The following is a 12,355-nucleotide window of genomic DNA, read 5'->3' as shown; positions in this document are numbered from 1 at the left end:
ATGTGATATGACTGGGCAAGCGTTCCATTTAGGAATCAATCAGACCACCCAGTGCTGATAAAGACGGTAATGTTGGGGAGGTGAATGACCTTCTTGTCCGTGTTTCCCTGGTCAGGTGGTTCTGTCATTTTTAAAGTTTAAAGCCTTCATTCACAAAACATCATAGTAGGTTCAAGCTCAGGCAGAACAAGGAAACTCACATTCTCTTAAAGGGATAACTCTTTTCTGAACTGTATTTTTAGAACCACATTCCTGTGGCGCAGACTTGAAAACATGCTTTTATCCTTCCATCTGGTGAGCCTGAATATCTGATTTATCTCCTTGGCTTTTGTGACCACTTCTCAGCAGTCTTATATTAATCTTATAATTATGCCATAGTGAAAGCTCTTTATCATGCTCTTTTATTGTGAGTATAAAATTGAAGTGAATCATACTGAATTGAATTGTTTTGATTTAAACTTGCCTTACATATGCCTAAGAATTCAAATTGATAAAGAAGTCTGACGTCCATGACAATTGTCTGACTTGCTAAATAGATGTCTTTTGCATTCACAGACACTCAGAAACCATCCACCTGTGAACAGTTTTCAATCTTGTGGTAATAGATATTTGGTGTTAGGTCGAAGTTTAATATGTGCCAGTTGATACTAAATACCACATCTAATTGAACACCAGCTAGAAGTTCTGACAGAAAAGGATCCCCTGTATAAGAATGTTATCACCTGTAGATTCATGGTGGAATACCTTCTGATGTTTTTATTTTTATTTCACCAATCAAACCACCTGCCACTCTGTATTTCTCTAATTCTCTAACTCTCTCTTTCTCTCTCCTATTTTCTCCTTGATTATACATTTGCTCTTTCTATCTCTATCAGATAATCTCATCCATCAATCTTCTCTTTCTATCTCTCTAGCTAGCTATTGATATGTGTAGTTGTACGTCTATTCTTCTCTCCATGTATCCGAGATAGAAAGAGAGAGAAGAGAGAATAAATGTGTTGTACAATGAAGCAAACTTTTGATTTGAGCCATACAACTTTCTTTCGATTTGCCAAGTACAATCATTTGCTACTTCAGAGGAGAGAAAAGGTGTGTATGGAATGAATACATTTCAAAACTTTTATGTGAACATAATTTGTACAATGGAGTTCATGTGTCCATGAAGTCAGTGGTAGTCAAATATGAATGGTACTTTGGGAATTGTTTGAATTCCATCAGAATTCCATCAGAATTTAGAAAAAAAAGAATTACACACATATAGCCATGTCCTAATGGAAACTAAGTGGGATAAATGTGTACAGCTTGAAGGCAATCATGGTTATTGGTGGCATGATTGTTGTAATATGAGTATTTCTATATAGATATTGAAAAAGGTTTTTTGGGGGCCTGCAAACTTTCCTTCGCTGCATGTAATGGTGTCTCATTTTAAAGGGTCTTTTTGTTTTTGTTTTTGTTTTTGTTTTGTTTTATTTGTGAAGGGGTGTAGAGGGTTGTATGACAGAGGTATATAGAGGGCTGGTGTAGAGATTTAGAGGAAAAAATAGAGTGCACATGATGATGAGACAAGCATTTTTTTTTTTTTACTTCACGCAGGTAAGTGTTAGACATCATATCCTACAGCAGGTTCTGTCTAGTTATATCACTTGAATTTATCCATTTATTATATAATATATTTATTTATATGTATTATGCTATGGCGTTGTTAAAAAGCAAATGGAATATATCAACCTTTGGACAACTATCTGATTGAACATGATTAATAGTGGGCACCCATGATCTTTAAGCTGTAGATGTGTTTTGCATGAGAGATGATTTAAATGTGTGTGTGGTCGTGGTGGGTTCAGCCAGGAGTATGGGCATCTGCGTAGGCACAATGCCTAAAGCTTTCAAGGTACAAATTGTATTTATAAAACAAAATTTTGCAATGCAAAGAGATAGGAATTGCACATTTCCTTTCTGGGTCAGTGCAACTCAGACTATATATCCAGATGTATTCTAAAGCTCAGATGAAATCTAAACCAATGAAGCTCTATACTCATTGTGAAATATATATGTGTGTTGTTGTGATATGAAAAGAACTCTCCAAGTAGATGGTAGTAGTATTCCCAATAAGTGTTCATAACAGCAGCACAATGGAGAGTAGAATATCTCATCTATGGAAGGCTGTTTGTAGTCTAAATGATTTTCAGAACACTGACAGTAATGTGGCAATTTCTGGTTATTAAAAATAGAAATAATGCCTGGTTAAAGTTGGAAAAATAAATTGCTTCAGTAATATTCTCCTGTGATGAAATATGTAATATTTCTTCATGTCCTGATCAAGAAAATCAAATTTTCCATATTTGGAAGTTGTTGTCACACACAAGAATCTTCTGTGTTATGTTTACAGACCAGTCAGACATCAAGAACTGATACGTTAAAGTATGCATATCGAGGGATATTAGCTAATTGGTCCACCTGATCTCATAGGTCTAGAGAAACTGTTCCTGCATGTATAATGGCAGGTGTTCAAACAAATGAAAAGTTTTTTTCTACCTTTCTTTCTCTGTCGTCCCTTCATTCTTGGTAGAATGCAGCTGACCCATCACCGCACGCTACGTCAGGCAAGCCGCGACCTCCGCACTATGTCCAATCGTCGGGATGGCACCGCCTCCGTCGCCACGCTCACTCCGATCGGCACTCCGACTGTGGCCAGCCAGAGACCCCACAACAGATCGAGGTATCCGAAACTCAACTTTTCCAAAAATGTTTTCACGCAGATTATATTTCCTCTCGATTATTCTCCCTCTATCCGCAGCGTGATCAAATTCAGCATATTCCCTCTCGATTCACTGGATGTGGAGTCTGGCATAAATATGATATATCCATTCCCACGGTACTTTACTCACTGGAAATATGGAGATACAGCTGTATGGTGGTAAATCACGTCACGGCAGCACAAACAATTCCAGAGAACACTCATGGCCTGTCATCCTTTTGTCCCCTCATTACCAAAGGAGGGTATTTCAATCCGCGTTTTATTATCTGCCTGGACTCGGTAATGATATCCACTTAGTCTATTCTAGCGTTGTCCTGGTGTTTGGTGATGTGCGTTTGTGGCTGAGGTAGTGAAACAATCCATGGGTGAGTTATAGACAGTGGTGTTTCCTTTTCTGTCTCTACTGGCCTTTCATCCTGCTGCTCTGGCTGCGCGATCTAACGTGTGGGATTCATTATTTCTCACCTTTTGGTCCTGACTGATGAGCTTACTAACTTCCCCTCCTGGTCAACGGTTGCACATTTTGTAGTTCAGTGGGGGGGGGGGGGGAGGGACTTGGTAGAGCTGTGGATTGCAGTTTCACATCCAAAGGACTGTGTTCAGTAGAGCTATAAAACAGAAGAAACAAGTGGCACATTAAGGTTTTGGTTTCGTATCTATGAAGACACCTCTCGAGACAAAGAGATTCTCAGTGAAGATGCTCTCTGTAACCTTGGCAATACAGTTTCCATCCTTTAGCAATTGATACACAGGTAACATATACAATATACACATTGTGACATTATGGCAGAGAAATGGATAGATATATACAGTGGAGGTAGATGGATGGGGAGAACGAGAAACAATGAGAAAAGGAGGATGAGACAGAGGAAAAAAGATGAAGGGAGACTGTGGTAAAGACAGCTGAAAACTAGGTTTTTTTAACAAAGTACTACAAAAATATACAGTTTCATTTAAAGATGCATCTGTAATGTATATGATTTGTCACAAATTGCAAAAATACAGAGAACCACAAACAAGCATATGTTTTGCTTCATGCTTGTAATCAGCTGACATACATTATAAGAGCCTGAACTGTCAGGGTATGTGGTAGCCCCTTGTATATCAGAAGTCACTGCGTGAATGCGATATGATCCAAACAGTGTTATTCCAGTCAGATTGCTTTGGTGATTAACTTGTAACTGTGAGCATTAATGCAGTTCAAGGACAGAGTTGTACAACATTTTCCTGTCACTATATTACCAAAGCTACCGGCACAGAAGTAAGTATGATCTCGTTAGCCTGACTTTCAGACTCTGCCAACCATATTTATTGTCCCACTTGTCCGTGCAATTTCACCTATATGCATCCGTCAGAAAATGAATTACTTTGTTCATCTCCCAGATTAGTGCAAGTCAGGGCATTTCAGCCGTTAGAGGGTTGTGCAAAGCCATTATAAGTGGCAGTAATGGAGAAAAAGAAGAGTATCAGAAAAAATTAAGGCTGGTATACTAGTATCATACTGTGCTATGTTTGCCAATTATGCCTTTTCATTTAGGGGTAGTGAAATCCTGAAACTAGCTGTCATTTTATAGCGATTTTTAATCCCTCATATTGCAGTAAGTTGTAAAATAGCCATCTTATGGAACTGTCACATTGTTACAACTGGGGGGGGGGGGGGGGAGTCTGTTAAACTTACATTGTTTGTCAAGTTTGGGAGAGGATCGACTTACTTTCACATCCTGAATAGTTTTGCAAGTAAAAGCTACATGCCTTGACATGTAAAGGATTACACAGATGAAAAGCTGGAGCATTCAGAAAATAGTAAGAAAAGGAGAATATGTGACCAACTGGGCTGAAATCAAGAGAAATCTATGAGAAGACAGAGTTGGATCTTGTCCCAGACTGTTGCATGTCATAAGGTTATCTTCCATGGGAACAGGGAAAATAGGTCAAACATCCTCGACAGAAGGCTAGCATTGATACCAAGCATTAGGTAGGCCCAGGGTCAGTGAATAGCTACGATTTCCCAGGGATTTGAGATAAAGTGGGTTAGTGGCACTCTCTGCACACACACACACACACACACACACACACACACACACACACATACACACACACACACACATACACACACACACACACACACACACACACACACACACACACACACACACACATTAAAGCAGGCCATGGAACTCTCTATACCAGTTCTGTTTCCTCTACCCAGGCCAAGCAGTTTGAGCTCCAGACACAACAGCCAATGACAGGAAACTTGAATTGTTTAATGGACAGGTGATTCAGTGGTTTAAGCAGTAATGCTGATAATAGTGTTATGCTTATAAAGTTAAATTACTCATTAGCTCTCCATAACAAGGGTCTTGAATAGATTAGAAGTTGTTTTTTTTCCAGCTCCAAATGTATGACTTTTGTATCAAATGTATAATCTAAAAACTCAAAACACCTGTCTGCTTGCTATTATGTAAAATGCATATCAAAAAGTTCATATTCCAGGGTTTTCCGAGCACTGGGAAAGGGTAATAGATACCACAAAACTTCGTAACATTGTTTATTATAAGGAATGAAAAATTAATTCAAAATGACAATATACATGTGAAAGGCCATACAGGATTACACTGTATGTACTTGTAGGAGGCACCACAAAGATCTAATATTTGGGACTACTAGAATGGATGCTTCAAAATGTGACATTATCTATGCCAATAAGAAATCAGTAGTGATGTTCGTACCAGGGCACCATTCCATGAAAGTTGTCAGCCCTGACAAGTTGCCATTCTCTGACAATCACCATAGTAACAGTCAGTGACCAAGGCTCCTCAGCCAATCAAAACCAAGGATTTTACTGAAATTGTCAGAGATTGACAATTTGTCAGGGCTGACAACTTTCATAAAACGGTGCCCGGGTCTACCCTCATGATCACTGGTATGAAGAAATTACAATTTTGTATTAAAACAAGAAAGCAGTTTGTGGCAAAAGGAGCTGTTGTGGTTCAGTGGATCAGACCATGTACTGTCAATCACAAAAGGTCCCAAGTTCAATTCCCTGGCTGCAACAGTTGTGCCCCAGAACAAGGCACTTCATCGTCATTGCAGAGTTCTTTGGAAGAGACTTTCAGCCTTTGCTACTGTGGTTGCTTTCTAAAAAGCATTGAATTTCATCATTTTGTTTGCAGTCATGAAAGCAAAGCAATTCTGTTCAATTCAATATCATTCAAAATCTTCGTCATTTAACTTACAGCTTTCTTTATGCCTGTGGACTATGAAGAATAAGATTAATAGTGAGAATGATGAAAATATTGTCATATTTACCCAGGGTAACCTTGTAAGTTTTACTAGCACATTTTTTTTCCTTGAGTACCCTATTATTATTGTTACCCAATTTTGCCAGGTTTTTCATTACATTCCTAGAAGTACATGGTGGGTAGAGAATTATATCCTGATATGTAAACATAATGGGTATTGACCCTACCATTCTCTCTTTGAAGTGTTTGTACCATTATGCCACAGTACAGTGTAGCACTGTGATATTCTCTAATATGTTGTACACAGAGGATTAATGTGACTCTCAACAGGCTTGGAACTGTGAACAATTTGACTATCCTGCATTCATTTAGCTCAGTTTTGTTTGTTATTCTTACAAAAGATACAAAAGATATGTACAAAAGATTTGTTGGATTTTTTTTTCAGTTAAACACAACAAAGTTCAAGTTCAAGTTCAATTTTCTCTGTAAAAACACACAGGGCATTAAAGTGAAGATGTGCACATTTTGACTCAGCCAGAATGTACATTGCACAACGTCATAAGATACAAAAGCAGCCAAATGCAAATGGACGTCTGCTTCCTTGGAATCTCTTCAGGGATACAAGGATGGTATACAAGTTTTGCTCACATATCGCATCATACCACTGAATTTTGAATGAATGGATTAAGTTATGAAACCTCAGCACCAAAGGAAAAGTTGTGATGATGTTTGATATACCAGGTCAATTTTGTTTTTTTCTGTCCCCTTGCTTGTCAAGGATTTTTTCTTTATTTTGTGAAGGATAGATATTATTTGCTCTTCAATGATTTGTTTGAAGTTACTTGTTTGAGCCATGATAACTTAAGAAGTAGTTCAACATTCAGAATTTCAGGCATTTCATGAAGCCTTAGCACCAAGGGGACAGATGTGATGATGTTATACCAGGTCATTTTTTCTTTTTCCTGTTTCCTTGCTGGTCAAGGATTTTAAAACAAGAACCGATAGATATTAAGGTATCTGCTCTTCAGTGGTTTGTTTCAGCATACAAGTTACTTGTTTGACCCATGATAACTCAAGAAGTAGTTCAACATTCAGAATTTCAGGCATTTTGTGAAGCCATAGCACCAAAGGGACAGTTGTGTTGATACTATACCATGTCAACTTTTCTTTTTCCTGTATCCTTGCTTGTCCAGGATTTAAAGAAAAATAAGTATAGATATATTAAGGTATCTGCTCTTCAGTAATTTGTTTCAGCATACAAGTTACTTGTTTGACCCATGACAACTCAAGAATTAGTTCTAAATATTCAGAATTTCAAGCTGCATAAAGGCATCTACAATTTGTCATAATCTTAGAAATGCAGAGAGACTAATGACCTAGGACTTTACCTTGCTCAGTGACCCTGTAAACTCTGCAGTCATCTCAGATAAACCACGTCCAGGTGTTGACCAGGGAGAGGTCCATGCAGCTCTCCAATCTTAGGTGCCAGGGGGTGCCAACTTGGGGGCAGGTTCGGGCACGGGTGTGTCCCCCTAGGTTCTGCCAGGCTTTTAGTTCTTCAGAGACATCATGAATTCAGTTGGTTCAGACCATCTGGATGAAAAAAAAGAAGAGATTCATCTGGCTTATCTGTCCTGGGCCATGCATGGAATGGTTTCTCTCTAAATGTTTGTGAAGTTTTAAATTTTTCTTGCTGGATGCTTCATGGAAGGAGACAAGTCAGGAACATGAAGCTCTGATCGGGAAAAGCCTTGGAATATGATCGGGGGTGAAGTAGGATCACCGCTTGAGTTCACAATCTCCTCCGCACATGAGCTGCATCTTTTGGCGTTCCTGTCTGTTGAGAGGACAGGGGGTCAAAAAGATTTATTGTTAATTAGCGATTGATTTCCCAGATAGTGCATGTTAACAGAGTCGCAGTGATAACCTACTTACCGAGATTATCTAAATTGTTGGGAATTATAATTGGCCAGTTGCTCATTCAGTGACATCATACATGTGGAATGTAATAACCTGTGGCTCCCGGTGTCGTACTTGGGATCTATGATATCAAAATATTGATATTGCTCAAAATTAGCTGATTATGGCATTTGTTGGACAAGGGAACATGAGACAAGGTGGCACAGAAGCTGCAATGTGCAATGCGCTCAGGGTAATCTTGCTGTGTGGATCTTCTCTAAATCATATGTTCTCTCTAAATCTCTCTTGGGTCTGTCTGTTAATTTCATGTATGTATGTATGTCTTTATCTCCATTTGTCTATCTGTCTGCATGTATGTGTATATATGTATGTATGTATGTATGTATGTATGTATGTGGGTCAGTCTGTCAGTCTCAGTTTCTCTCTACCTGAATTCCCAGTTTGTATAGTCTATGTCATCTTCACTTCTATCCATATAGTATCCATCTCCTTATCTTCGTTATAACCCTCTTCCTTGTTTGGCCCACTCATTTACAACTTCCCTCAGGCGGTGTGAGTGAACCATCAATGTAAAATGTTATAATTCTACCCCCAGATGATACTATTAAGATCATTAGATGCTAGTTAAGATATAGGACAGAGTTTTTCGAGATACAAGGAGATACTGATCTAGCGTTGCTGTAAGGCGGTGTCATAGACTTAAATGAAAACTGTTGGGAAGGCTTGCATCTTTCCTTCAAAACTTTCATGCACTTTCCTCCGGGACAGCACATTTTCATTTTGATGTTTCCTCTACTTAAAGCGCATGTCACTTTTTATGATGACTCACTCGCAATCTAATTAGATACCTTCGATAGGTCATCATTTCCATCGTAGATCAGAGGGTGGCGAGTTGTCGCTGTGATTTAACTCGGGATGGCTGGTGTCGCGGTTATTCATCCTCTGCGCATCACGTGTGGACTCATGCAAGCCATGTGCCCGTGGGATCGGAGGGGTTGGAGAAAGTATCAGTCTACAGACGCAGGGGTGTCATCAATGAGTTCCAGCCTCTTTACTCAAAATAAAGGGAGAAAATAAGGAGGGGGGAATTTCAGCCCTGCTTCTTCTCTTTCAAAAAAAGTTTCAGAAACTTACAAAGCACTTATAAGCCGCCTGCATATGGTATAACTAAAAAATTTGGCAATTTTGTGGAGCAAGTGTGATTTTTTTTTTCTTTTTTGTTTTACTGGAATAAGAGATATGTGCATTGTAGATAATACAATTTGACATAGGAAGACAGTACAGTTTCCTTTTGTTTGATCATCACTCGGTCTTTGAAGTTAGAAAATATTGTTTTCATTCCACAAGCGGATTTCTGACTGGAAAGAAAAAGGTCAGTGCTATGTTATCATTATTTGTTGAAAGCTGCAAAGGGGAAAAATGTTATTTCTATATGTTTTATGCTTTAACTCACTCGTTCATGACTTGTCTTGGTTAAGTTTATAAGATTTATTATGTTGCTGCTAGCACAAGAAAATACAATATTTGTGTAGTGTTTCAGTGAAGAAATTAAAATACAAAAATTAAAGTTTTAAACGACTTAAAGAAATATGGAAAAAGGTACATGTACTTGCGTGGTGATTGTTTCTGTTGACATGGATCTTTGTTCATGGCTGAAAATGGCTGCGAATGCTTTACAAATTAGGAAAGCAGTCTTCTGTCACATAGAGCTACTTGTGACCTTGTTTCGCAGAACTAACAAAAGGTCACTGTGAAAGATTTTGAAGAAATGGTTGACATCTGAAAGAGGAGATTTTAAGCTGTCTGATAATATACTACTTTCATTTGTAGAGGGAGACAAAACTGAAGAAATTCTCACCTGAACCTTCACCCCTCTGAATAATGTCTTGCTTTTATTTAATATGCCTTGTCCACCTTGGACTACTTAACATAACAATGTCAGAGTTTTGGAGCTTGGGTATTTGTTTCATGTTCTTCCTGTCACTGCCAGGAACCATTGACACCCTGGTGGTAGTGTTGCTGCCCGGAAAGCAGTAGATGACAGGTTTGAGTCCCGTGGTTCTTTTTTTCTGACATGTTTGTTGAATTACAGATCAGCAGTTGCGATCTTAACATATTTCATTTGTAGAGGGAGACAAAATTAAAGAAACTCACAACTGAACCTTCACCCCTCTGAATAACATCTTGCTTTCATTTGATATACCGTGCTACTTGTCAAAATTTGTTATTCCAGGACCTAGTCCTCCAAAATATGTGTAAGTGATGGAAAAACAGATGTATGATGTATTAGATGTAGAAATACATCTTTTGTGAAGAGGGTCTCTAATGTGAGAGGTCTGTTAAAGTTTTTGTTACTCTTTGTTTGTTTATCCGTGTGCAAAATAACTCAAAAAGTTGGGGATGGATTTAAATGAAACTTGCAGGAAAGGTTAAGAATGACACAAGGAACAATTGATCAAATTTTGGTTGTGATTCGGAAACTTTTATGGATTTTATGAAGGATTTTCAATATTTTGGCAGGTAGGGTCAATGGACATGGGAGTTCAAGCTGCGCATTTTTTAGGCTTTCATATGCACACTAAAGTGCATGCTCTAGATTCTGCTAGCGCAAGGCGCGCCACACAGTAGAGGGTTTATGACGTAACAAAGGCTTCTATATTGGGAAATTTGACAAATTTTCAGCATGCATATGTATGGGTGGAAATCACTGATCACTATGTAAGAGCAAGATCATTGTTGGAAAGTAGCTGCTTGGCGGAGGTCTGTGCTCTCAGAGTGCTTTTCTAGTTGTGTATGAAACAAAGTTAGGATTTAAATCTCCATGGTGACCAATGTAAATGGATTATCAGATTAAGAATTTCAAAACAATTGTTACATGCATTAGCAATATTCGATTCTTGATTGTGTTATCTATTTGAGCTGTTAAGTTGACTGTTTTAAAATAGAATAGGTTTTTCATGCGCGCTTTTATTTACTTCATGGACAGAAATTCAGGAAAACCAACTTGAATATATAGAGACGAGTAGGTAGGTAATGATGATTAAAGCACTCATTCTGTTTTAAATGCATGCCCAAAACTACAGTAAAGCATGATATTTTCTCAGCATGAATTGCCACTGGCATTCAATGCACATAGTGTAGAAGAACTTTAGGGTGCATTTTAATTTTGCAAATCTTGCCTGTCACAAAATTCCTGAAATTAAAAGGCACACTAACATTTCTGGTTTTACATTAATATATATACCCAAAAAAAAAAATTAGCTCAATTGATCCAGAAGACATAATTTCAAGCATACTGGATGCTCAACCCATGCTACTTCTTTGGGGTTTTGGATGCGAAGTCACAGGTTTGACGATGTTCTTTCCCCCAAAGATGTTTCCTTAAAGGCATTATTTACCATTTGCAGATGAAACAAAAACCCAGCTTTAGTGCTTCAAAATAGTTTTGAAATGTGAGTTAGGGATAGAACAACCAATGTAAAAAATGTTAATCAGTATAATCAATATTAAGTATTGTTGAATATACAAAATGTGATCAATACTTATAATAAAAATGTTTCCAGAATAAACTGTCTACAGTTATGGTTTATATAGAAAAAATAGTGATAATGTATCTCCTTATATTTTAGGCTTTATTGTGAAATTTTATGTGGTAAGATGTTTTGTGATACAACTGACCTACACGTGTGTATGCATCAAATTTGATAACTCAAACATTTTTTATATCACTGCTCCCATCGATGGTAAACAGTAGCTTTAAAGTAAAGCTCAGACAATGCCCTCTGATTCTTACTCCTGTATTTGATGAAGAGAGGTCATCTGTTATTGCAGTGTTGACAGTCTTTCATCAGAGTCTTGCGGGCATGATTCCATGAGAGTGTTACGCAGCAGAATTTGCACACCTTGAATCTTACGGCTTCTCAAAATTAGCCTCAGTCAGGAAAAAGGTGAAGTTAATGAATCCATAAATGACCCCTCGTTCCATCCACTAACCAGCCTTAATTCAATTTGCAATGCTGTCACCACAAAGGCAGGTAAATTTGAAGCCTTTTATGTCATAAAAGATGGATGGATACCTCCCTAAATATCCTTGAAGTGACATCGTGTAAATGAAGAGACTACCTCTTAAAGGGGAAATCCAGTCCAAATATGAGATCGTCTGATAAGAAATAGTAAAATATTACGAGTTTAATGGTAAAATTTTGATCAAAATCAGGTAAAAAATGAGGAATTTATGACATTTCAAATTTTTGCTAATTTTCTGGGAAACACTTCTTGAACTAGTCAATATGAAAATGCAAATGGCAAAGTGAGCATGTCACTCCCTGACAACTTGTCATATTCATTGTAGTTTATACATAAAATCCTGAAATTTCCAGTTTTTTCATTCAAACGCAATTATGCCTGTTGCTCAAATCCTGGTACATCTAACTGA

The 12,355-nt window shown here is 37.9% G+C and overlaps 1 protein-coding gene across 1 annotated transcript in view; it reads left to right on the top strand.

The window, feature by feature from the left end:
• Nucleotides 1–12,355, top strand: part of LOC139717988 (epsilon-sarcoglycan-like) — a 110,454-nt gene that overhangs the window by 72,506 nt on the left and 25,593 nt on the right. Inside the window, exon 9 of the mRNA XM_071629477.1 lies at nt 2,570–2,719. Coding sequence (XP_071485578.1) covers nt 2,570–2,719 — 150 coding nt within the window. The remainder of the gene's footprint in view (nt 1–2,569; nt 2,720–12,355) is intronic.

The sequence above is a fragment of the Diadema antillarum genome, unplaced genomic scaffold (assembly GCF_040938485.1).
Source record: "Diadema antillarum isolate AM-2024a unplaced genomic scaffold, OU_Dant_1.0 scf00000086, whole genome shotgun sequence".
Lineage (NCBI taxonomy): Eukaryota > Metazoa > Echinodermata > Echinoidea > Diadematoida > Diadematidae > Diadema > Diadema antillarum.
Note: the sequence above shows the minus strand (reverse complement) of the source record. Positions and strands in the feature narration are given on the sequence as shown.